The sequence below is a fragment of the Scyliorhinus torazame genome, chromosome 2 (assembly GCF_047496885.1).
Source record: "Scyliorhinus torazame isolate Kashiwa2021f chromosome 2, sScyTor2.1, whole genome shotgun sequence".
NCBI lineage: Eukaryota > Metazoa > Chordata > Chondrichthyes > Carcharhiniformes > Scyliorhinidae > Scyliorhinus > Scyliorhinus torazame.
The window spans coordinates 403,847,819-403,875,494 of NC_092708.1; the positions used below are offsets into that span (position 1 = coordinate 403,847,819).

A 27,676-nucleotide genomic window follows, 5' to 3' on the forward strand; every position below is an offset into this window, starting at 1 on the left:
TGTCAGAGGGTCAGTACTGAGGGAGTGCTGCACTGTCAGAGGGTCAGTACTGAGGGAGTGCTGCACTGTCAGAGGGTCAGTACTGAGGGAGTGCCGCACTGTCAGAGGGTCAGTACTGAGGGAGTGCTGCACTGTCAGAGGGTCAGTACTGAGGGAGTGCTGCACTGTTGGTTCTGCGAGCCTGTATTAAAATGAAGTCCTGTTATCTAAGTTGGATGTAAATCATCCCCTGGCATTAGTTAAGAGAATGTGGGAATTTTCGCAATCTGCAGGTCGATACCTTTCCGTCAAGAAAAATCACCAACCGGTTATCTGGTGAGTTAGTTCATTGCTGTCTGCAGCATCTTCTCTGCACATTTTCCTCCTGCACGTTCGACATGAGGGTAACAGGGATTTATGATGCCGTGATTGTTTGTGAAATGCTTTGTGATATCCTGCTGTGGTAAAGGCCCGACGGAAAACCAAGTCTTTCCTTTTGTTTGCACAGAATGTCCAGGGCGGGACGAAGATGGTTGGACAATTGGGTCACGGTGATCGAGCTTCTTATCGTCAGCCCAAGTGGTTGGAGAAGCTGCAAGGGAAGGCAATCGAGCAGGCTGCCTGTGGCGATGAGTTTACCACCTGCATTACCGGTAAGAGTGCAGCAGGATCAGACACTCCTCAGCACAGTCTCACCGTAAACATTTCTTCTTGGGATGTGGGCGTCGCTGGGCATTTATTGCCCATCCCCGAGGGCATTTAAGCGTCAACCACATTGCTGTGGGTCTGTCGTCACGTGTAGGCCAGACCGGGTAAGGACGGCAGATTTCCTTCCCTAAAGTGAACCAGGTAGGTTTTTACGACAATTGGCATTGGCTTCAAGATCATCATTAGACTTTTTAATTCCAGATCTTTCATTTTATTTAAATTTCACCACCTGCCCTGCTGGGATTTGAACCGGGTTCCCAGGGCGTTGCCCTGGGTCTCTGGATTACTATCCAGCGACAATATCACTGCGCCACTGCCTCACGTAACATAACCCAACACAGCACAATCATCCATATTAAACATAGTCCTTCATGTGTGTTACCAGTGTAGATGGAGCTTTACCTGTCCTGGGAGTGTTTGATGGGGACAGTGGAGAGAGAGCTTTACTCTGTATCTAACCCCGTGCTGTACCTGTCCTGGGAGTGTTTAATGGGGACAGTGGAGAGAGAGCTTTACTCTGTATCTAACCCCGTGCTGTACCTGTCCTGGGAGTGTTTGATGGCGACAGTGTAGAGGGAGCTTTACTCTGTATCTAACCCCGTGCTGTACCTGTCCTGGGAGTGTTTGATGGCGACAGTGTAGAGGGAGCTTTACTCAGTATCTAACCCCGTGCTGTACCTGTCCTGGGAGTGTTTGATGGCGACAGTGTAGAGGGAGCTTTACTCAGTATCTAACCTCGTGCTGTACCTGTCCTGGGAGTGTTTGATGGCGACAGTGTAGAGGGAGCTTTACTCAGTATCTAACCTCATGCTGTACCTGTCCTGGGAGTGTTTGATGGGGACAGTGTAGAGGGAGCATAACTCTGTATCTAACCCCGTGCTGTACCTGTCCTGGGTGTGTTTGATGGGGACAGTGTAGAGGGAGCTTTACTCTGTATCTAACCCCGTGCTGTATCTGTCTTAAAGACACTCAATGTCCCGGCCTCCACCGCCCTCTGTGACAATGAATTCCACAGACCCACCACTCTCTGGCTGAAGAAATTTCTCCTCATCTCTATTCTAAAGTGACTCCCTTTTATTCTAAGGCTGTGCCCCCGGGTCCTCGTCTCCCCTGCTAATGGATCAACTTCCCTACGTCCACCCTATCTAAGCCATTCATTATCTTGTAAGTTTCTATTAGATCTCCCCTCAACCTCCTAAACTCCAATGAATATAATCCCAGGATCCTCAGACGTTCATCGTATGTTAGGCCTACCATTCCTGGGATCATCCGTGTGAATCTCCGCTGGACCCGCTCCAGTGCCAGTATGTCCTTCCTGAGGTGTGGGGCCCAAAATTGCTCACAGTATTCTAAATGGGGCCTAACTAATGCTTTATAAAGCTTCAGAAGTACATCCCTGCTTTTATATTCCAAGCCTCTTGAGATGAATGACAACATTGCATTTGCTTTCTTAATTACGGACTCAATCTGCGAGTTTACCTTTAGAGAATCCTGGACACGGACTCCCAAGTCCCTTTGCACTTCAGCATTATGAATTTTGTCACCGTTTAGAAAATAGTCCATGCCTCTATTCTTTTTTCCAAAGTGCAAGACCTCGCACTTGCCCACTTTGAATTTCATCAGCCATTTCTTGGAGGGAGCATTACTCTGTATCTAACCCCGTGCTGTACCTGTCCTAGGAGTGTTTGATGGGGACAGTGTAGAGAGAGCTTTACTCTGTATCTAACCCCGTGCTGTACCTGTCCTAGGAGTGTTTGATGGGGACAGTGTAGAGGGAGCTTTACTCTGTATCTAACCCCGTGCTGTACCTGTCCTGGGAGTGTTTGATGGGGACAGTGTAGAGAGAGCTTTACTCTGTATCTAACCCCGTGCTGTACCTGTCCTAGGAGTGTTTGATGGGGACAGTGTAGAGGAAGCATTACTCTGTATCTAACCCCGTGCTGTACCTGTCCTGGGAGTGTTTGATGGGGACAGTGTAGAGGAAGCATTACTCTGTATCTAACCCCGTGCTGTACCTGTCCTGGGAGTGTTTGATGGGGACAGTGTAGAGGGAGTTTTACTCTGTATCTAACCCCGTGCTGTACCTGTCCTAGGAGTGTTTGATGGGGACAGTGTAGAGGAAGCATTACTCTGTATCTAACCCCGTGTTGTACCTGTCCTGGGAGTGTTTGATGGGGACAGTGTAGAGATACCTTTACTCTGTATCTAACCCCGTGCTGTACCTGTCCTGGGAGTGTTTGATGGGGACAGTGTCGAGGGAGCTTTACTCTGTATCTAACCCCGTGCTGTACCTGTCCTGAGAGTGTTTGATGGGGACACTGTAGAGGGAGTTTTACTCTTGTATCTAACCCCGTGCTGTACCTGTCCTCGGAATGTTTGATGGGACAGTGTAGAGGGAGATTAATTCCGTAGTGAATTGTGTGGTGACTGCTCTGTCCCCGGTTATGTTTTCTCTCTAGATGAGGGCCACCTCTATGCATTTGGCACGGATTACGACGGTTGTATTGGGTGTGATGGTCAGTATGGGCAGGAGGTGCTGGAGCCGGTACTGGTGGAGTTCTCGCTCGATTACCCTGTTGAGCAAGTTTCCTGTGGTGATAATCACGTGGTCGCACTAACACGTAACAAAGAGGTATTCTCGTGGGGTTGTGGAGAACACGGTAAGTATTTCCAATTGGGGGATATTATTGTCAAGCTGTGCACGCTGGGGGAGAGGCGGCGATTGTGTGTTTGATATTCGGAAGACCAGAAGAAGGAAGTTGTCATTGAGCCTTCACTCACGGAAGTAGCTTGTGACCGATGTTTGTGTGAAATTGTTGAAATCTTTAATTGACCCCCTACATCCACATTTTGAGGGAGAGAGTTCCACATTTCCACTCCCTTTGTGTGTAAATGAGCTTCCCCAATCACCAGGCTCACATTTAAAGTTTTCCCTTGTTTTGGACTGTTTCCTCCCAGAGGAGCAGATTCTCCCTGGATCCCTACATCGCATCTTAATTATCTATATTCTGGCTACTACAAGACTTTTTGCGTCTATCTAACCTCGGTATCGTTCTGGAGAATCTGTGCTGCATTCCTCTGGGGCCAGTATATTTTTCCTGAGATCATGGTGGCCAGAATTGAACATAGTTCCTCCAGAGAGGGTCTGAGACCCACTTTAATATCACTGCAGCAAAACTTCCTCCTCGTGCCCTGCAGTCCCGGAGACCAAGTCGAACATTCCGTTAACGTTTGTCAGCGACTTTGAGCTGATATTGTAATGTGGCTCCACTTGCATTTCCTGAGGTAAGCGGGAGCCATTGCCCTGCTCGTGTCTCAATCTTGTTTGTTGGTTGCAGGGCGCCTGGGGCTCGACTCGGAGGAGAATTACCTGTACCCAGAACACGTGAGTGCTCAAAATCCAGGGCCTCCCACCTCAAATACCAGGTGGAGGGGAAAGACCTGGGGTGGGATTCTCGGCTCACCGAAATCGCATTTGGCGATGCTCCACCCCCTCCGAGGCAGCGCACTCTAGGATTACGGCGTGCGCCATATCGACGGCCTCCGGACGTTGCCTGAGGCCCACCCCCGATACTCCGCCCCCGATTGGCTGAATTCCCGATGGCGTGGGTCTCTCATGGTCTCACCCGTCGGGAACTCGGCATGGCGGCTGCGGACTCAGTCCAGCGCCGCCACAGTCGGGGGAGGGCCGATCCGCAGGCAGGGGGGACTTTGTGAGGGGCTGAGGGCACTGCTGGGGGGAGGTCCGGGGCTCGCGAACCGGCCAAAGATGGGGCATTATTTGGCAGGCCGGGTCCGCGAGCAGCCGGCACCATATTGTAGCCCACCACCGGGCGCAAGAGCAGCTACAGACCCGGCAATTCTCCGGCGGATCGGCAGCTAGAGCCGGGTGCTCTACGCTGCCATCCAGCTCGCCCCCCGATCGGTGGCCGGCATGCGTTGAATTTCCGGGTGTGAAACGGCACCGTTCCCACGTCGCCGTCAGGGTATAGCCCGAAAATCGGAGAATCCAGCCTGTGTGGGGGGCTACGGGCAGCAAATTGGAAGGAGCAAGTGGAGGATGGTTGGGGAATTAAAAGAGATGAGGAAGGTTTGCAAGGAAAGAGGAGAATAGGGCAAAACTGCCAAATGTGAGCAGTACTGCAGTAAGCAAGATGCACGGCGTGAAACTGTGGCACACGGAGCGGGGGCGGGACTGGGGCACACGTTGCGGGGGCGGGACTGGGCCACACGGAGCGGGACTGGGCCACACGGAGCGGGGGCGGGACTGGGGCACACAGAGCGGGACTGGGGCACACGGTGCGGGGGCGGGACTGGGGTACACGGAGCGGGACTGGGGCACAAGGAGCGGGACTGGGGCACAAGGAGCGGGACTGGGGCACACGGAGCGGGACTGGGACACACGGAGCGGGACTGGGACACACGGAGCGGGACTGGGACACACGGAGCGGGACTGGGACACACGGAGCGGGACTGGGACACACGGAGCGGGACTGGGACACACGGAGCGGGACTAGGACACACGGAGCGGGACTGGGACACACGGAGCGGGACTGGGACACACGGAGCGGGGGGCGGGACTGGGGCACACGTTGCGGGGGCGGGACTGGGGTACACGGAGCGGGACTGGGACACACGGAGCGGGACTGGGGCACAAGGAGCGGGACTGGGGCACAAGGAGCGGGACTGGGGCACAAGGAGCGGGACTGGGGCACAAGGAGCGGGACTGGGGCACAAGGAGCGGGACTGGGACACACGGAGCGGGACTGGGACACACGGAGCGGGACTGGGACACACGGAGCGGGACTGGGGCACACGGTGCGGGGGCGGGACTGGGGGACACGGATCGGGACTGGGGGACACGGAGCGGGACTAGGACACACGGAGCGGGACTGGGACACACGGAGCGGGACTGGGACACACGGAGCGGGACTGGGACACACGGAGCGGGACTGGGGCACACGGAGCGGGACTGGGGCACACGGAGCGGGACTGGGGCACACGGAGCGGGACTGGGGCACACGGAGCGGGACTGGGGCACACGGAGCGGGACTGGGGCACACGGAGCGGGACTGGGGCACACGGAGCGGGACTGGGGCACACGGAGCGGGACTGGGGCACACGGAGCGGGACTGGGGCACACGGAGCGGGACTGGGGCACACGGAGCGGGACTGGGGCACACGGAGCGGGACTGGGGCACACGGAGCGGGACTGGGGCACACGGAGCGGGACTGGGGCACACGGAGCGTGACTGGGGCACACGGAGCGTGACTGGGGCACACGGAGCGTGACTGGGGCACACGGAGCGTGACTGGGACACACGGAGCGGGGGCGGGACTGGGGCACATGGTGCGGGACTGGGGCACACGGAGCGGGACTGGGGCACATGGTGCGGGACTGGGGCACACGGAGCGGGACTGGGGCACACGGAGCGGGACTGGGGCACACGGAGCGGGACTGGGGCACACGGAGCGGGACTAGGGCACACGGAGCGGGACTGGGTCACACGGAGCGGGACTGGGTCACACGGAGCGGGACTGGGGCACACGGAGCGGGACTGGGACACACGGAGCGGGGCGGGACTGGGGCACATGGTGCGGGACTGGGGCACACGGAGCGGGACTGGGGCACACGGAGCGGGACTGGGGCACACGGTGCGGGACTGGGGCACACGGAGCGGGACTGGGGCACACGGAGCGGGACTGGGGCACACGGAGCGGGACTGGGGCACACGGAGCGGGACTGGGGCACACGGAGCGGGACTGGGACACACGGAGCGGGACTGGGACACACGGAGCGGGACTGGGACACACGGAGCAGGGGCGGGACTGGGGCACACGGGGCGGGACTGGGGCACACGGGGCGGGACTGGGGCACACGGGGCGGGACTGGGGCACACGGGGCGGGACTGGGGCACACGGGGCGGGACTGGGGCACACGGAGCGGGACTGGGACATACGGGGCGGGACTGGGACATACGGGGCAGGACTGGGGCACACGGAGCAGGGCGGGACTGGGACACACGGAGCGGGACTGGTACACACGGAGCGGGGGCGGGACTGGGGCACACGGGGCGGGACTGGGACATACGGTGCGGGACTGGGGCACACGGAGCGGGACTGGGGCACACGGAGCGGGACTGGGGCACACTGAGCGGGACTGGGGCACACTGAGCGGGACTGGGGCACACGGAGCGGGACTGGGGCACACGGAGCGGGACTGGGGCACACGGAGCGGGACTGGGGCACACGGAGCGGGACTGGGGCACACGGAGCGGGACTGGGGCACACGGAGCGGGACTGGGGCACACGGAGCGTGACTGGGGCACACGGAGCGTGACTGGGGCACACGGAGCGTGACTGGGGCACACGGAGCGTGACTGGGACACACGGAGCGGGACTGGGACACACGGAGCGGGACTGGGACACACGGAGCGGGACTGGGACACACGGAGCGGGACTGGGACACACGGAGCGGGACTGGGACACAAGGAGCGGGACTGGGACACAAGGAGCGGGACTGGGGCACACGGGGCGGGACTGGGGCACACGGTGCGGGGGCGGGACTAGGGCACACGGAGCGGGACTGGGGCTCACGGAGCGGGACTGGGGCACACGGAGCGGGACTGGGGTACACGGAGCGGGACTGGGACACACGGAGCGGGACTGGGACACACGGAGCGGGACTGGGACACACGGAGCGGGACTGGGACACACGGAGCGGGACTGGGACACACGGAGCGGGACTGGGACACACGGAGCGGGACTGGGACACACGGAGCGGGACTGGGGCACACGGAGCGGGACTGGGGCACACGGAGCGGGACTGGGACACACGGAGCGGGGGCGGGACTGGGGCACACGGAGCGGGACTGGGACACACGGAGCGGGACTGGGACACACGGAGCGGGACTGGGACACACGGAGCGGGACTGGGACACACGGAGCGGGACTGGGGCACACGGAGCGGGACTGGGGCACACGGAGCGGGACTGGGGCACACGGAGCGGGGGCGGGACTGGGACACACGGGGCGGGACTGGGACACGGAGCGGGACTGGGACACGGAGCTGGACTGGGACACACGGAGCGGGACTGGGACACACGGAGCGGGACTGGGACACACGGAGCAGGACTGGGACACACGGAGCGGGGCGGGACTGGGGCACACGGTGCGGGGGCGGGACTAGGGCACACGGATCGGGACTGGGTCACACGGAGCGGGACTGGGGCACACGGAGCGGGACTGGGGCACACGGAGCGTGACTGGGGCACACGGAGCGTGACTGGGGCACACGGAGCGTGACTGGGGCACACGGAGCGTGACTGGAGCACACGGAGCGTGACTGGGGCACACGGAGCGTGACTGGGGCACACGGAGCGTGACTGGGGCACACGGAGCGGGACTGGGACACACGGAGCGGGACTGGGACACACGGAGCGGGACTGGGACACACGGAGCGGGACTGGGACACACGGAGCGGGACTGGGACACACGGAGCGGGACTGGGGCACACGGGGCGGGACTGGGGCACACGGTGCGGGGGCGGGACTAGGGCACACGGAGCGGGACTGGGGCTCACGGAGCGGGACTGGGGCACACGGAGCGGGACTGGGGCACGCGGAGCGGGACTGGGGCACGCGGAGCGGGACTGGGGCACGCGGAGCGGGACTGGGACACACGGAGCGGGACTGGGACACACGGAGCGGGACTGGGACACACGGAGCGGGACTGGGACACACGGAGCGGGACTGGGACACACGGAGCGGGACTGGGACACACGGAGCGGGACTGGGGCACACGGAGTGGGACTGGGGCACACGGAGCGGGGGCGGGACTGGGGCACACGGGGCGGGACTGGGACACACGGAGCGGGACTGGGACACACGGAGCGGGACTGGGACACACGGAGCGGGACTGGGACACACGGAGCGGGACTGGGACACACGGAGCAGGACTGGGACACACGGAGCGGTGCGGGACTGGGGCACACGGTGCGGGGGCGGGACTGGGGCACACGGAGCGGGACTGGGTCACACGGAGCGGGACTGGGTCACACGGAGCGGGACTGGGGCACACGGAGCGGGACTGGGGCTCACGGAGCGGGACTGGGACACACGGAGCGGGACTGGGACACACGGAGCGGGACTGGGACACACGGAGCAGGGGCGGGACTGGGGCACACGGGGAGGGACTGGGACATACGGGGCGGGACTGGGACATACGGGGCGGGACTGGGGCACACGGAGCAGGGCGGGACTGGGACACACGGAGCGGGACTGGTACACACGGAGCGGGGGCGGGACTGGGGCACACGGGGCGGGACTGGGACATACGGGGCGGGACTGGGACATACGGGGCGGGACTGGGACATACGGGGCGGGACTGGGGCACACGGAGCAGGGCGGGACTGGGGCACACGGGGCCGGACTGGGGCACACGGGGCCGGACTGGGGCACACGGGGCGGGACTGGGGCACACGGGGCGGGACTGGGGCACACGGGGCGGGACTGGGGCACACGGGGCGGGACTGGGGCACACGGGGCGGGACTGGGGCACACGTAGCGGGACTGGGGCTCACGGAACGGGACTGGGACACGGAGGGGGACTGGGGCACACGAGCAGGGGCGGGACTGGGGCACACGGAGCGGGACTGGGACACAAGGAGCGGGGGCGGGACTGGGGCACACGGAGCGGGACTGGGACACAAGGAGCGGGGGCGGGACTGGGGCACACGGAGCGGGGGTGGGACTGGGACACGCGGAGCGGGACTGGGACACACGGAGCGGGACTGGGGCACACGGAGCGGGGGTGGGACTGGGGCACGCGGAGCGGGACTGGGACACACGGAGCGGGACTGGGGCGCACGGTGCGGGGGTGGGACTGGGGCACACGGTGCGGGACTGGGGCACACGGAGCGGGACTGGGGCACACGGAGCGGGACTGGGGCACACGGAGCGGGACTGGGACACACGGAGCGGGACTGGGACACACGGAGCGGGACTGGGACACACGGAGCGGGACTGGTACACACGGAGCGGGACTGGGACACACGGAGTGGGGGCGGGACTGGGGCACACGGGGCGGGACTGGGACACACGGGGCGTGACTGGGACACACGGAGCGGGACTGGGACACACGGAACGGGACTGGGACACACGGAGCGGGACTGGGACACACGGAGCGGGACTGGGACACACGGAGCGGGACTGGGACACACGGAGCGGGGCGGGACTGGGGCACACGGTGCGGGGGCGGGACTAGGGCACACGGAGCGAGACTGGGGCACACGGAGCGGGACTGGGGCACACGGAGCGTGACTGGAGCACACGGAGCGTGACTGGGGCACACGGAGCGTGACTGGGGCACACGGAGCGTGACTGGGGCACACGGAGCGGGACTGGGACACACGGAGCGGGACTGGGACACACGGAGCGGGACTGGGACACACGGAGCGGGACTGGGCCACACGGAGCGGGACTGGGACACACGGAGCGGGACTGGGACACACGGAGCGGGACTGGGACACACGGAGCGGGACTGGGACACACGGAGCGGGACTGGGACACACGGAGCGGGACTGGGGCACACGGGGCGGGACTGGGGCACACGGTGCGGGGGCGGGACTAGGGCACACGGAGCGGGACTGGGGCTCACGGAGCGGGACTGGGGCACACGGAGCGGGACTGGGGCACACGGAGCGGGACTGGGACACACGGAGCGGGACTGGGACACACGGAGCGGGACTGGGACACACGGAGCGGGACTGGGACACACGGAGCGGGACTGGGGCACACGGAGCGGGACTGGGGCACACGGAGCGGGGGCGGGACTGGGGCACACGGGGCGGGACTGGGACACACGGAGCGGGACTGGGACACACGGAGCGGGACTGGGACACACGGAGCGGGACTGGGACACACGGAGCGGGACTGGGACACACGGAGCAGGACTGGGACACACGGAGCGGTGCGGGACTGGGGCACACGGTGCGGGGGCGGGACTGGGGCACACGGAGCGGGACTGGGTCACACGGAGCGGGACTGGGTCACACGGAGCGGGACTGGGGCACACGGAGCGGGACTGGGGCTCACGGAGCGGGACTGGGACACACGGAGCGGGACTGGGACACACGGAGCGGGACTGGGACACACGGAGCAGGGGCGGGACTGGGGCACACGGGGCGGGACTGGGGCACACCGGGAGGGACTGGGGCACACGGGGAGGGACTGGGACACACGGGGCGGGACTGGGACATACGGGGCGGGACTGGGACACAAGGAGCGGGGGCGGGACTGGGGCACACGGGGAGGGACTGGGACACACGGGGCGGGACTGGGACACACGGAGCGGGACTGGGACACACGGAGCGGGACTGGGACACACGGAGCAGGACTGGGACACACGGAGCGGTGCGGGACTGGGGCACACGGTGCGGGGGCGGGACTGGGGCACACGGAGCGGGACTGGGTCACACGGAGCGGGACTGGGTCACACGGAGCGGGACTGGGGCACACGGAGCGGGACTGGGGCTCACGGAGCGGGACTGGGACACACGGAGCGGGACTGGGACACACGGAGCGGGACTGGGACACACGGAGCAGGGGCGGGACTGGGGCACACGGGGCGGGACTGGGGCACACTGGGAGGGACTGGGGCACACGGGGAGGGACTGGGACACACGGGGCGGGACTGGGACATACGGGGCGGGACTGGGACACAAGGAGCGGGGGCGGGACTGGGGCACACGGAGCGGGACTGGGACACAAGGAGCGGGGGCGGGACTGGGGCACACGGAGCGGGGGTGGGACTGGGACACGCGGAGCGGGACTGGGACACACGGAGCGGGACTGGGACACACGGAGCGGGACTGGGGCTCACGGAACGGGACTGGGACACGGAGGGGGACTGGGGCACACGGAGCAGGGGCGGGACTGGGGCACACGGAGCGGGACTGGGACACAAGGAGCGGGGGCGGGACTGGGGCACACGGAGCGGGACTGGGACACAAGGAGCGGGGGCGGGACTGGGGCACACGGAGCGGGGGTGGGACTGGGACACGCGGAGCGGGACTGGGACACACGGAGCGGGACTGGGGCACACGGTGCGGGGGTGGGACTGGGGCACGCGCAGCGGGACTGGGACACACGGAGCGGGACTGGGGCGCACGGTGCGGGGGTGGGACTGGGGCACACGGTGCGGGACTGGGGCACACGGAGCGGGACTGGGGCACACGGAGCGGGACTGGGGCACACGGAGCGGGACTGGGACACACGGAGCGGGACTGGGACACACGGAGCGGGACTGGGACACACGGAGCGGGACTGGTACACACGGAGCGGGACTGGGACACACGGAGTGGGGGCGGGACTGGGGCACACGGGGCGTGACTGGGACACACGGAGCGGGACTGGGACACACGGAGCGGGACTGGGACACACGGAGCGGGACTGGGACACACGGAGCGGGACTGGGACACACGGAGCGGGACTGGGACACACGGAGCGGGACTGGGACACACGGAGCGGGGCGGGACTGGGGCACACGGTGCGGGGGCGGGACTAGGGCACACGGAGCGAGACTGGGGCACACGGAGCGGGACTGGGGCACACGGAGCGGGACTGGGGCACACGGAGCGGGACTGGGACACACGGAGCGGGACTGGGACACACGGAGCGGGACTGGGACACACGGAGCGGGACTGGGACACACGGAGCGGGGGCGGGACTGGGGCACACGGGGCGGGACTGGGACATACGGGGCGGGACTGGGACATACGGGGCGGGACTGGCGCGCACGGAGCGGGACTGGGGCACACGGAGCAGGGCGGGACTGGGGCACACGTGGCGGGACTGGGGCACACGGGGCGGGACTGGGGCACACGGGGCGGGACTGGGGCACACGTAGCGGGACTGGGGCTCACGGAACGGGACTGGGACACACGGAGGGGGACTGGGGCACACGGAGCAGGGGCGGGACTGGGGCACACGGAGCGGGACTGGGACACAAGGAGCAGGGGCGGGACTGGGGCACACGGAGCGGGGGCGGGACTGGGGCACACGGAGCGGGGGCAGGACTGGGACACACGGAGCGGGAGCGGGACAGGGGTACACGGAGCAGGGGCGGGGCACACGGAGCGGGGGCGGGACTGGGGCACACAGAGCAGGGCGGGACTCGGGCACACGGAGCGGGACTGGGCCACACGGAGCATGGGCGGGACTGGGGCACACAGAGCGGGACTGGGCCACACGGAGTGGGGCGGGACTGGGACACACGGAGTGGGACTGGGGCACACGGAGCGGGACTGGGGCACACGGAGCGGGACTGGGGCACACGGAGCGGGACTGGGGCACACGGAGAGGGACTGGGGCACACGGAGCGGGACTGGGGCACACGGAGCGGGACTGGGGCACACAGAGCGGGACTGGGACACACGGAGCGGGGGCATTAGTGGAGTCCAGAAAGTGCAGGATGGAGCTTAAGAAAGCAGTTAGAGCAAAGAGGGGATATGAGAAAGTTCTGGCTGGTAAAAGTAGGGAAATTCCCCAGAGATTCTGTCAGTACATCAATGGGAAGAGGATATCCAGGGAAACAGTGGGGCCCATTAGGGACCAAGGGGGAAATCTGTGGGTGGCGCCGAGAACATCAGCAAGGTGTTGAACAAATACTTCATATCTGTCACATCCAAGAGAATGATATGGAACTCGGGGAGAGAGACTGTGAGGTTCTTAAGCAAATTGTCGTAGGGCGTGACAAGGTATTGGAGGGATTGGCTGGCTTAAAAGTGGACAAATCTCCAGGACCGGATGAATTGTGTCCCAGGATGCTGTGGGAGGCGAGGGAGGAGATTGCCGGGGCTCTGACTCAAATTTTTAAAATTCCTTTCTGGCCTCGGAGGAGGTGCCAGAGGACTGGAGAACCGTGAATGTGGTCCCACTATTTAAGAAAGGTTGTAGGGATAAGCCAGGGAATTACAGGCCAGTGAGTCTCACGTCAGTAGTAGGGAAACTAATGGAGAAAATTCTGAAGCAGAGAATCTATCTCCACTTTGAGAGGCAAGGTTTGATCAGGAATAGTCAGCATGGCTCTGTCACAGGGAGGTCATGCAGAACAAATTTTATTGAATTTTTTGCGGAGGTGACCAGGTGTGTAGATGAGGGTAGTATGATTTCAGCAAAGCCTTTGTCAAGGTCCCACTTGGAGACTTGTAAAGAAGGCAAATGCACATGGGAAATAGAGTAACTTGATAAGGTGGATTCAAAATTGGCTTAACTGTCGGATACAGAGGGTGATGACAGACGGCTGATATGGTGTCAAAAGCAGGGAGGTCGTGTTGGAGTTGTAGAGAACTTTGGTGAGGCCACAGCTGGATACTGTGGGCAGTTCTGGTCACCACATTATAGGGAGGATGTGATTGCACTGGAGGGGGTGCAGAGGAGATTCACCAGGATGTTGCCTGGGATGGAACATTTACGTTATGAAGAGAGGTTGGATAAGCTTGTGTTGTTGCGCTGGAGCAGAGAAGACTGAGGGGCGACCTGATCGAGGTGGACAAGATTCTGAGGGGCATGGACAGGGTGGATAGGGAGCAGCTGTTCCCCTTAGTTGAAGGGTCGGTTACGAGGGGGACACAAGTTAAAAGTGAGGGGTGGGAGGTTGAGGGGGGATTTGAGGAAAGCTCAGAGGGTGAACATAGAACATAGATCTGTACAGCACAGTACAGGCCCTTCGGCCCCACGATGTTGTGCCGAACTGGTCTGAAACTAAGATCAAATCAACCTACTCCCAATCATTCTAGTGCACTCCACATGCCTCTCCAATAACCGCTTGAAAGTTCCTAAAGTGTCCGAATCCACTACCATAGCTGGGAGTGCGTTCCACGCCCCAACCACTCTCTGAGTAAAGAACCTACCTCGGACATCCCCCCGATATCTTCCACCATGAACCTTATAGTTATGCCCCCTTGTAACAGCTACATCCACCCGAGGACAGAGTCGTTGAACGTCCACTCTATCTGTCCCTCTCTTCATCCTATACACCTCAATTAAATCACCTCTCAGCCTCCTTCGCTCCAATGAGAAAAGCCCCTAGTTCCCTCAACCTTTCCTCATAAGACCCACCCACCAATCCAGGCAGCATCCTGGTAAATCTCCTTTGCACCCTTTCCAATGCTTCCACATCCTTCCTATAATGAGGTGACCAGAACTGCACACAATACTCCAAATGTGGTCTAACCCAGGTCTTGTATAGTTGCAGCATAACCTCACGGCTCTTAAACTCAATCCCCCCCGTTAATAAACGCTAACACACTATAGGCCTTCTTCACGGCTCTATCCACTTGAGTGGCAACCTTCAGAGATCTATGGATATGAACTCCGAGATCTCTCTCCTCCGCCACATCCTTCAGAACCTTGCCGTTGACCCTGTAATCCGCATTCAAATTTGTCCAACCAAAATGAATCACCTCGCACTTATCAGGGTTAAATTCCATCTGCCATTTTCCAGCCCAGCTCTGCATCCTATCAATGTCTCTTTGCAGCCTACAACAACCCTCCACCTCATCCACTACTCCACCAATCTTGGTGTCATCAGCAAATTTACTGACCCACCCACCCTTCAGCCCCCTCCTCCAAGTCATTGATAAAAATCACAAATAGCAGAGGACCCAGCACTGGTCCCTGTGGTACACCGCTGGTGACTGGGGTCCAGGATGAAAATTTACCACCCACCACCACCCTCTGTCTTCTATGTGATAGCCAATTACTGATCCAATCGGCCAAATTTCCCTCTCTGCCATGCCTCCTTACTTTTTGCATGAGCCGACCATGGGGCACCTTATCAAACGTCTTACTAAAATCCATGTATACGACATCAACTGCTCTACCTTCATCTATGTACTTAGTTACCTCCTCAAAGAATACAATCAAACTTGTGAGGCAAGACTTACCCCTCACAAATCCGTGCTGACTATCCTGGATTAAGCTGTATCTTTCCAAATGAGCATAAATCCTATCCCTCAGGACCCTTTCCAATAATTTACCTATGACCGAAGTGAGACTAACCGGCCTATAATTCCCAGGGTTATACCTATTCCCTTTCTTGAACAAGGGGACAACATTCGCCTCTCTCCAGTCTTCTGGTACTATTCCTGTAGACAGTGAGGACATAAAGATCAAAGCCAAAGGCTCTGCAATCTCATCCCTCGCCTCACAAAGAATCCTAGGATATATTCCATCAGGCTCAGGGGACTTATCTATCCTCGGGCTTCTCAAAATTTCTAACACATCTTCCTTCCGAATATCTACCTCCTCCGGCCTACCAGCCGTATCGCACTATCCTCCTCAACAACATGGCCCCGCTCCTTTGTGAACACTGAAGAAAAGCATTCATTTAGAGCCTCTCCTATATCTCCCACTACTGTCCTTGACCGGCCCTAACTTCAGCTTGGTCATTCTTTTATGCCTCACATGGGGTTTTCCTTGATCCTACCGCCAAGGACTTCTCATGCCCCCTCCTAGCTCTCCTAAGCCCTTTTCTGAGCTCCTTCCTAGCTATCTTGTATCCCTCAAGTGCCCTAACTGAACATTCTTTTCTCATCCTTACATAAACCGCCTTCTTCCTCTTGACAAGACATTCAACCTCTTTTGTAAACCATGGTTCCCTCCCTCGACCATTTCCTCCCTGCCTGACAGGAACATACATATCAAGGACACGCAGTATTTGCTCCTTGAACAAGCTCCACACCTCAATTGTGCCTATTCCTGACAGTTCCTGTTTCCATCTTATGCTCCCCAATTCTTGCCTAATCGCATCGTAATTACCCTTCCCCCAGTTATAAACCTTGCCCTGCCATATGTTCCTATCCCTTTCCATTGCTATAGTGAAAGTCACCGAATTGTGGTCACTATCTCCAAAGTGCTCTCCCACAAACAAATCTAACACTTGTCCCGGTTCATTACCCAGTACCAAATCCAATGTGGCCCCGCCTCTTGCCGGCCTATCCACATATTGTGTGAGGAAACCCTCCTGACACACTGGATAAAAACAGCCCCATCCAAACTTCCAAACTATTCGAATTATAGTGGTTCCAATCAATATTTGGAAAGTTAAAGTCACCCATGACAACTACCCTGTGACGACAGCACCTATCCAAAATCTGCATTGCAATCTTTTCCTCCACATCTCTGTTACTGTTTGGGGGCCTATAGAAAACTCCTAACAGTGACCGCTCCTTTCCTATTTCTAACTTCAGCCCACACTACCTCAGTAGACAGATCTTCCTTAAACTGCCTTTCTGCAACCATTATACTATCCTTGATTAACAATGCGACTCCTCCACCTCTTTTACCACCTTCCCTAATCTTACTGAAACATCTAAACCCCGGAACCTCCAACAACCATTCCTGCCCCTGTTCTATCCACGTCTCCGTAATGGCCACAACATTGTAGTCCCAGGTACCAATCCATGCTTCAAGCTCACCAACCTTATTCCTGATGTTCCTCGCATTTACGTAGACGCACTTCAAACCACCTTCATGCCTGCAGGTCCACTCTTGTGACCTTGGTACCTTCCGCAGTACTGCACTACCCTCAACTTCCTGAACTCCAGCAACGCTATCTCCTGGACTACAAATCAGTTTCCCATCCCCCTGCCAAATTAGTTTAAACCCCCCCCGAAGAGCTGCAGCAAATTTCCCTCTCAGGATATTGGTGCCCGTCTGGTTCAGGTGTAAGCCGTCCTGTTTGCACAGGTCCCACCTACCCAGAATGTGCTCCAATTATCCAAGTAACTGAAACCCTCCCTCCTACACCATCCCTGTGGCCACGTGTTTATCTGCACTCTCTCCCTGTTCCTCACCTCGCTCGCACGTGGCACTGGCAGCAAACCAGAGATGACAACACGGTCTGTCCTGGCTCTCAGCTTCCACCCTAGCTCCCTGAATTCCTGTTTTATATCCACGTCCCTTCTCTTACCTATGTTGTTGGTACCGATGTGTACCGCGACTTGTGGCTGCTTCCTCTCCCCCTGAAGGATCCTGAAAACACAATCCGAGACGTCACGGACCTTGGCATCCGGGAGGCAACATTCCATCCGTGAGCCTCTATCCTTGCCACAGAACCGCCTATCTGTACCTCTCACTATAGAGTCTCCAATGACTAATGCTCTCCTGCTCTCCCCCCTTCCCTTCTGAGCCACAGGGACAGACTCAGTGCCAGAGACCTGGGTGGTGAGGGTCTGGAATGCACTGCCTGGGAGGGTGGGAGACGCGGGTCTGGGACACGCTGCCTGGGAGGGGGGGAGAGGCGGGTCTGGGACACGCTGTCTGGGAGGGTGGGAGACGCGGGTCTGGGACACGCTGCCTGGGAGGGGGGGAGAGGCGGGTCTGGGACACGCTGCCTGGGAGGGTGGGAGAGGCGGGTCTGGAACACGCTGCCTGGGAGGGGGGGAGAGGCGGGTCTGGGACACGCTGCCTGGGAGGGTGGGAGAGGCGGGTCTGGAACACGCTGCCTGGGAGGGGGGGAGAGGCGGGTCTGGAACACCCTGTCTGGGAGGGTGGGAGAGGCGGGTCTGGAACACGCTGCCTGGGAGGGGGGGAGAGGCGGGTCTGGAACACCCTGTCTGGGAGGGGGGAGAGGCGGGTCGGGGACACGCTGCCTGGGAGGGGGGGAGAGGCGGGTCTGGGACACGCTGCCTGGGAGGGGGGGAGACGCGGGTCTGGGACACGCTGCCTGGGAGGGCGGGGGGGGGGGTTGCCTCACATCCTTTACAAAGTACCTGGATGAGCATTTGGCTCGTCGCAACGTTCAAGACTGTGGGCCCAGTGCCGGCCAATGGGGTTAGGTGGGCAGGTCGGGTGTCTTTCATGCATCGGTACAGACTGGATGGGCTGAAGGGCCTGTTCTGTGCTGTATTATTCTGTGATTCTGTGATCAGTGGTGGTTGGTTTCTAGTTATTCAAGATTGTGTTTCTGGTTATTGGTGTTTGTTTTCTGGCTAATGAGATTTCTCTTGCTTGCAGGTCAATCTGCCCATGAGCCTGAGCATCGTGTTGGTGCAGTGTGGTTCTGATGGCACTTTCTTCATGACTCAGAGTGGCAAGGTGCTGGCTTGTGGAAACAATGAGTACAATAAGCTCGGCCTCAACCACTACATGCGAGGCCTCCGCAACCACCAGATCAAAGTGAGCATGGCTTCACTTCAAACTCTCACCAGAACTAAATTGCAACTTAGAAGATAAACAATTGATCTAATTGAGGTGTTGAAGATAGAAACGATTTGCTCTGGTGGGCTAATCCGCAAGCAGAATGTTAAAATGAGAGCAAGGCCATTCAGGGGTGACATCACACTCGGGTGACATCACACACGGGTGACATCACACACGGGTGACATCACACACGGGTGACATCTCACACAGGGGTGACATCTCACACAGGGGTGACATCACACAGGGGTGACATCACACACGGGTGACATCACACACACGGGTGACATCACACGGGTGACATCACACACGGGTGACATCACACACGGGTGACATCACACACGGGTGACATCTCACACAGGGGTGACATCTCACACAGGGGTGACATCACACAGGGGTGACATCACACACGGGTGACATCACACACACGGGTGACATCACACACACGGGTGACATCACACACACGGGTGACATCACACACACGGGTGACATCACACACGGGTGACATCTCACACGGGTGACATCACACACGGGTGACATCACACGGGTGACAACACCCGTGTGACATCACACACGGGTGACATCACACGGGTGACATCACACGGGTGACATCACACGGGTGACATCACACGGGTGACATCACACGGGTGACATCACACGGGTGACATGAGACACGGGTGACATGAGACACACGGGTGACATGACACGGGTGACATGACACGGGTGACGTCTCACACGGGTGACGTCTCACACGGGTGACGTCTCACACGGGTGACGCCTCACACGGGTGACGCCTCACACGGGTGACGCCTCACACGGGTGACGTCTCACACGGGTGACGTCACACACGGGTGACGTCACACACGGGTGACGTCACACACGGGTGACGTCTCACACGGGTGACGTCACACACGGGTGACGTCACACACGGGTGACGTCACACACGGGTGACTTCACACACGGGTGACGTCTCACACGGGTGACGTCACACACGTGTGACGTCTCACAGGGGTGACGTCTCACACGGGTGACTTCACACACGGGTGACGTCTCACACAGGTGACATCACACACACGGGTGACATCACACACGGGTGACATCACACACGGGTGACATCGCACACACGGGTGACATCGCACACACGGCTGACATCGCACACACGGCTGACATCACACACACGGCTGACATCACACACACGGCTGACATCACACAAACGGGTGACATCACACACACGGGTGACATCACACACACGGGTGACATCACACACACGGGTGTGGGAACCAGGAGCTCTCGATTCTGATGGACCTTACTCTGGTTTCGATATGAGCGAGAGAGGCCATTTGGGAAAAGTAAGAAGTCTGACAACACCGGGTTAAAGTCCAACAGGTTTGATTTGAATCACTAGCTTTCGGAGGCACTCACCTGAGGAAGGAGCTGCGCTCCGAAAGCTAGTGATTCGAAGCAAACCTGTTGGACATTAACCTGGTGTTATCAGACTTCTTACTGTGCTCACCCCAGTCCAACGCCAGCATCTCCTCATAAGGGAAAAGGGTGAGGGCACAGAATGCCTCCCATTGGCAGCTCTCAGGTCTGGGAGCATTCAGGAGTATAAGACCACAAGACAGGAGCAGAATTGGGCCACTCGGCCCATCGAGTCTGCTCCGCCATTCAATCATGGCTGATATTTTTCTCAGCATTCTCCTGCCTTCTCCCCATAACCCCTGATCCCCTTATTAATCAAGAACCTATCTATCTCTGTCTTAAAGACACTCAGTGAATTGGCCTCCACAGCCTTCTGCGGCAAAGAGTTCCACAGATTCACCACCCTCTGGCTGAAGAAATTCATCCTCGTCTCTGTTTTAAAGGATCGTCTCATCAGTCTGAGATGGTGTCCTCTGGTTCTAGTTTTTCCTACAAGTGGAAACATCCTCTCCACGCCCACTCTATCTAGGCCTCGCAGTATCCTGTAAGTTTCAATAAGATCTCCTCTCATCCTTATAAACACCAACGAGTACAGACTCAGAGTCCTCAACCGTTCCTCATATGACAAGCTCTTCATTCCAGGGATCATTCTTGTGAACCTCCTCTGGACCCTTTCCAAGGCCAGCACATCCTTCCTTAGATACGGGGCCCAAAACTGCTCACAATACTCCAAATGGGGTCTGACCAGAGCCTTGTACCGCCTCACAACTACATCCCTGGTCTTGTATTCTAGTCTTCTCGACATGAATGCTGACATTGCATTTGCCTTCCTAACTGCCAACTGAACCTGCACATTAACCTTAAGAGAATCTTGAACAAGGACTCCCAAGTCCCTTTGTGCTTCTGATTTCCGAAGCATTTAAAAAATAGTCTATGCCTCCATTCCTCCTTCCAAAGTGCATAACCTCACACTTTTCCACATTGTATTTCATCTGCCACTTCTTTGCCCACTCTCCTAGCTTGTCCAAGTCCTTCTGCAGCCCTCTTGCTTCCTCAATACTACCTGTCCCTCTACAGATCTTTGTATCATCTGCAAACTTAGCAACAGCGCCTTCAGCATCATGTCTGTTCTGGGGTGGGTTAGGTGATGGGGTGCTGTGTCTTTATTGGTGGAGTGAGGGTGCTGTGTTGTGGGTGTAAGTGGGAATGGGACCGGGCTGTGTCTACTGCTGGACGCAGTCTAAGTTGAGACACTATCTGCAGATAATAACATCCAGGCACCTCTCTCACTCCGCAGGTTGATCAAGAAGTTCCCTACATGACCTCACTGACTCTGTCCAAGCAGCTGGCCATTTACAAAATCAAAACCATTTCCTCTGGCAAGACCCACACAGCAGCCATTGATGGTAAGTGATGGCCTGGGACAGAAGGAGCTGGGGAATCTCCCGGGAGTTAGTCGTACAGGCTCCATTTCTGCACATGTATTCCTCACCCAGGCCCATCACCCCAGGCTTTGTGCAAGCCCTTAGCTGGTAAGAGTTGGGTATTGTACCCCCAGTTTCTGGGGTAATAAGAGTTGGGTATTGTGCCCCCAGTTTCTGGGGTATTGGGAGTTGGGTATTACACCCCCAGTTTCTGGGGTATTGAGACTTGGGTATTACACCCCCAGTTTCTGGGGTATTGAGAGTTGGGTATTGTACCCCCAGTTTCTGGGGTATTGAGACTTGGGTATTACACCCCCAGTTTCTGGGGTATTGAGAGTTGGGTATTACACCCCCAATTTCTGGGTTATTGAGAGTTGGGTATTACACCCCCAGTTTCTGGGGTATTGAGAGTTGGGTATTACACCCCCAGTTTCTGGGGTATTGAGAGTTGGGTATTGCACCCCCCGTTTCTGGGGTATTCAGAGTTGGGTATTACACCCCCAGTTTCTGAGGTATTGAGAGTTGGGTATTGTACCCCAGTTTCTGAGGTATTGAGAGTTGGGTATTACACCCACAGTTTCTGGGGTATTGAGAGTTGGGTATTGTACCCCCAGTTTCTGGGGTATTGGGAGTTGGGTATTACACCCCCAGTTTCTGGGGTATTGAGAGTTGGGTATTGTACCCCCAGTTTCTGAGGTATTGAGAGTTGGGTATTACACCCCTTGTTTCTGGGGTATTGAGAGTTGGGTATTACATCCCCAGTTTCTGTGGTATTGAGAGTTGGGTATTACACCCGCAGTTTCTGGGGTATTGGGAGTTGGGTATTACACCCCCAGTTTCTGGGGTATTGAGAGTTGGGTATTGTACCCCCAGTTTCTGGGGTATTCAGAGTTGGGTATTGTACCCCCAGTTTCTGAGGTATTGAGACTTGGGTATTACACTCCCAGTTTCTGGGGTATTGAGAGTTGGGTATTACACCCCCTGTTTCTGGGGTATTGAGAGTTGGGTATTACACCCCCAGTTTCTGGGGTATTGAGAGTTGGGTATTACACCCCCTGTTTCTGGGGTATTGAGAGTTGGGTATTGTACCCCCAGTTTCTGGGGTATTAAGAGTTGGGTATTGTACCTCCAGTTTCTGGGGTATTGGGAGTTGGGTATTACACCCCCTGTTTCTGGGATTTTGAGAGTTGGGTATTACACCTCCAGTTCCTGGGGTATTGAGAGTTGGGTATTACACCCCAGGTTTCTGGGGTATTGAGAGGTGGGTATTGTACCTCCAGTTTCTGGGGTATTGGGAGTTGGGTATTGTACCCCCAGTTTCTGGGTTATTGAGAGTTGGGTATTACACCCCCAGTTTCTGGGGTATTGAGAGTTGGGTATTACACCCCCAGTTTCTGGGGTATTAAGAGTTGGGTATTACACCCCCTGTTTCTGGGATTTTGAGAGTTTGGTATTACACCTCCAGTTCCTGGGGTATTGAGAGTTGGGTATTACACCCCAGGTTTCTGGGGTATTGAGAGGTGGGTATTGTACCCCCAGTTTCTGGGTTATTGAGAGTTGGGTATTACACCCCCAGTTTCTGGGGTATTGAGAGTTGGGTATTACACCCCCAGTTTCAGGGGTATTGAGAGTTGGGTATTACACCCCCAGTTTCTGGGGTATTGGGAGTTGGGTATTACATCCCCAGTTTCTGGGGTATTGGGAGTTGGGTATTACACCCCCAGTTTCTGGGGTATTGAGAGTTGGGTATTACACCCCCAGTTTCTGGGTTATTGAGAGTTGGGTATTACACCCCCAGTTTCTGGGGTATTGAGAGTTGGGTATTACATCCCCAGTTTCTGGGGTATTGAGAGTTGGGTATTACACCCGCAGTTTCTGGGGTATTGAGAGTTGGTATTACACCCCCAGTTTCTGGGGTATTGGGAGTTGGGTATTACACCCCCAGTTTCTGGGGTAATAAGAGTTGGGTATTACACCCCCAGTTTCTGGGTTATTGAGAGTTGGGTATTACACCCCTTGTTTCTGGGGTATTGAGAGTTGGGTATTACATCCCCAGTTTCTGGGGTATTGAGAGTTGGGTATTACACCCGCAGTTTATGGGGTATTGGGAGTTGGGTATTACACCCCCAGTTTCTGGGGTATTGAGAGTTGAGTATTGTACCCCCAGTTTCTGGGGTATTGAGAGTTGGGTATTACACCCCCAGTTTCTGGGGTATTGAGAGTTGGGGATTACACCCCCAGTTTCTGGGGTATTGAGAGTTGGGTATTACACCCCCAGTTTCTGGGGTATTGAGAGTTGGGTATTACATCCCCAGTTTCTGGGGTATTGAGAGTTGGTATTACACCCCCAGTTTCTGGGGTATTGGGAGTTGGGTATTACACCCCCAGTTTCTGGGGTATTGAGAGTTGGGTATTGTACCTCCAGTTTCTGGGGTATTGGGAGTTGGGTATTACACCCCCAGTTTCTGGGGTATTGAGAGTTGGGTATTGTACCCCCAGTTTCTGGGGTATTGAGAGTTGGGTATTACACCCCCAGTTTCTGGGGTATTGAGAGTTGGGGATTACACCCCCAGTTTCTGGGGTATTGAGAGTTGGGTATTACACCCCCAGTTTCTGGGGTATTGAGAGTTGGGTATTACATCCCCAGTTTCTGGGGTATTGAGAGTTGGTATTACACCCCCAGTTTCTGGGGTATTGGGAGTTGGGTATTACACCCCCAGTTTCTGGGGTATTGGGAGTTGGGTATTACACCTCCTGTTTCTGGGGTATTGATAGTTGGGTATTACACACCCAGTTTCTGGGGTATTGAGAGTTGGGTATTACACCCCCAGTTTCTGGGGTATTGAGAGTTGGGTATTACACCTCCAGTTCCTGGGGTATTGAGAGTTGGGTATTACACCCCAGGTTTCTGGGGTATTGAGAGGTGGGTATTGTACCTCCAGTTTCTGGGGTATTGGGAGTTGGGTATTGTACCCCCAGTTTCTGGGTCATTGAGAGTTGGGTATTACACCCCCAGTTTCTGGGGTATTGAGAGTTGGGTATTACACCCCCAGTTTCTGGGGTATTAAGAGTTGGGTATTACACCCCCTGTTTCTGGGATTTTGAGAGTTTGGTATTACACCTCCAGTTCCTGGGGTATTGAGAGTTGGGTATTACACCCCAGGTTTCTGGGGTATTGAGAGGTGGGTATTGTACCCCCAGTTTCTGGGTTATTGAGAGTTGGGTATTACACCCCCAGTTTCTGGGGTATTGAGAGTTGGGTATTACACCCCCAGTTTCAGGGGTATTGAGAGTTGGGTATTACACCCCCAGTTTCTGGGGTATTGGGAGTTGGGTATTACATCCCCAGTTTCTGGGGTATTGGGAGTTGGGTATTACACCCCCAGTTTCTGGGGTATTGAGAGTTGGGTCTTACACCCCCAGTTTCTGGGTTATTGAGAGTTGGGTATTACACCCCCAGTTTCTGGGGTATTGAGAGTTGGGTATTACATCCCCAGTTTCTGGGGTATTGAGAGTTGGGTATTACACCCGCAGTTTCTGGGGTATTGAGAGTTGGTATTACACCCCCAGTTTCTGGGGTATTGGGAGTTGGGTATTACACCCCCAGTTTCTGGGGTAATAAGAGTTGGGTATTACACCCCCAGTTTCTGGGTTATTGAGAGTTGGGTATTACACCCCTTGTTTCTGGGGTATTGAGAGTTGGGTATTACATCCCCAGTTTCTGGGGTATTGAGAGTTGGGTATTACACCCGCAGTTTATGGGGTATTGGGAGTTGGGTATTACACCCCCAGTTTCTGGGGTATTGAGAGTTGGGTATTGTACCCCCAGTTTCTGGGGTATTGAGAGTTGGGTATTACACCCCCAGTTTCTGGGGTATTGAGAGTTGGGGATTACACCCCCAGTTTCTGGGGTATTGAGAGTTGGGTATTACACCCCCAGTTTCTGGGGTATTGAGAGTTGGGTATTACATCCCCAGTTTCTGGGGTATTGAGAGTTGGTATTACACCCCCAGTTTCTGGGGTATTGGGAGTTGGGTATTACACCCCCAGTTTCTGGGGTATTGAGAGTTGGGTATTGTACCTCCAGTTTCTGGGGTATTGGGAGTTGGGTATTACACCCCCAGTTTCTGGGGTATTGAGAGTTGGGTATTGTACCCCCAGTTTCTGGGGTATTGAGAGTTGGGTATTACACCCCCAGTTTCTGGGGTATTGAGAGTTGGGGATTACACCCCCAGTTTCTGGGGTATTGAGAGTTGGGTATTACACCCCCAGTTTCTGGGGTATTGAGAGTTGGGTATTACATCCCCAGTTTCTGGGGTATTGAGAGTTGGTATTACACCCCCAGTTTCTGGGGTATTGGGAGTTGGGTATTACACCCCCAGTTTCTGGGGTATTGGGAGTTGGGTATTACACCTCCTGTTTCTGGGGTATTGATAGTTGGGTATTACACACCCAGTTTCTGGGGTATTGAGAGTTGGGTATTACACCCCCAGTTTCTGGGGTATTGAGAGTTGGGTATTGTACCCCCAGTTTCTGGGGTATTGTGAGTTGGGTGTTACACCCCCTGTTTCTGGGGTATTGAGAGTTGGGTATTACACCCCCAGTTTCTGGGGTATTGAGAGTTGGGTATTGTACCCCCAGTTTCTGAGGTATTGAGACTTGGGTATTACACCCCCAGTTTCTGGGGTATTGAGAGTTGGGTATTACACCCCCTGTTTCTGGGGTATTGAGAGTTGGGTATTACACCCCCAGTTTCTGGGGTATTGAGAGTTGGGTATTACACCCCCAGTTTCTGGGGTATTGAGAGTTGGGTATTACACCCCAGGTTTCTGGGGTATTGAGAGGTGGGTATTGTACCTCCAGTTTCTGGGGTATTGGGAGTTGGGTATTACACCCCCAGTTTCTGGGGTATTGAGAGTTGGGTATTGTACCCCCAGTTTCTGGGGTATTGAGAGTTGGGTATTACACCCCCAGTTTCTGGGGTATTGAGAGTTGGGGATTACACCCCCAGTTTCTGGGGTATTGAGAGTTGGGTATTACACCCCCAGTTTCTGGGGTATTGAGAGTTGGGTATTACATCCCCAGTTTCTGGGGTATTGAGAGTTGGTATTACACCCCCAGTTTCTGGGGTATTGGGAGTTGGGTATTACACCCCCAGTTTCTGGGGTATTGGGAGTTGGGTATTACACCCCCAGTTTCTGGGGTATTGAGAGTTGGGTATTACACCCCTTGTTTCTGGGGTATTGAGAGTTGGGTATTACACCCCAGTTTCTGGGGTATTGGGAGTTGGGTGTTACACCCCCAGTTTCTGGGTTATTGAGAGTTGGGTATTACACCCCAAGTTTCCGGTGTATTGAGAGTTGGGTATTACACCCCTAGTTTCTGGGGTATTGAGAGTTGGGTATTACACCCCCAGTTTCTGGGGTATTGGGAGTTGGGTATTACATCCCCAGTTTCTGGGGTATTGAGAGTTGGGTATTACACCCCCAGTTTCTGGGGTATTGGGAGTTGGGTATTACATCCCCAGTTTCTGGGGTATTGAGAGTTGGGTATTACACCCCCAGCTTCTGGGGTATTGAGAGTTGGGTATTACACCCCCAGTTTCTGGGGTATTGAGAGTTGGGTATTGTACCCCCAGATTCTGGGGCATTGAGAGTTGGGTATTACACCCCAGTTTCTGGGGTATTGAGAGTTGGGTATTACACCCCCTGTTTCTGGAGTATTGAGAGTTGGGTATTACACCCCCAGTTTCTGGGGTATTGAGAGTTGGGTATTACACCCCAGTTCCTGGGGTATTGAGAGTTGGGTATTACACCCCCAGTTTCTGGGGTATTGGGAGTTGGGTATTACACCCCCAGTTTATGGGGTATTGGGAGTTGGGTATTACACCCCCAGTTTCTGGGGTATTGAGAGTTGGGTATTATACCCCAGTTTCTGGGG

The 27,676-nt window shown here is 57.0% G+C and overlaps 1 protein-coding gene across 1 annotated transcript in view; it reads left to right on the forward strand.

Moving 5' to 3' along the window:
* Window positions 1-491: 491 nt before the first annotated feature.
* The window catches only part of nek9 (NIMA related kinase 9), a 125,907-nt gene continuing 98,722 nt past the window's right edge, over window positions 492-27,676 (forward strand). The window contains exons 1-5 of the mRNA XM_072494605.1: window positions 492-632; window positions 3,147-3,347; window positions 4,026-4,072; window positions 18,708-18,869; window positions 21,610-21,718. Coding sequence (XP_072350706.1) covers window positions 509-632; window positions 3,147-3,347; window positions 4,026-4,072; window positions 18,708-18,869; window positions 21,610-21,718 — 643 coding nt within the window. The 5' untranslated portion in view covers window positions 492-508. The remainder of the gene's footprint in view (window positions 633-3,146; window positions 3,348-4,025; window positions 4,073-18,707; window positions 18,870-21,609; window positions 21,719-27,676) is intronic.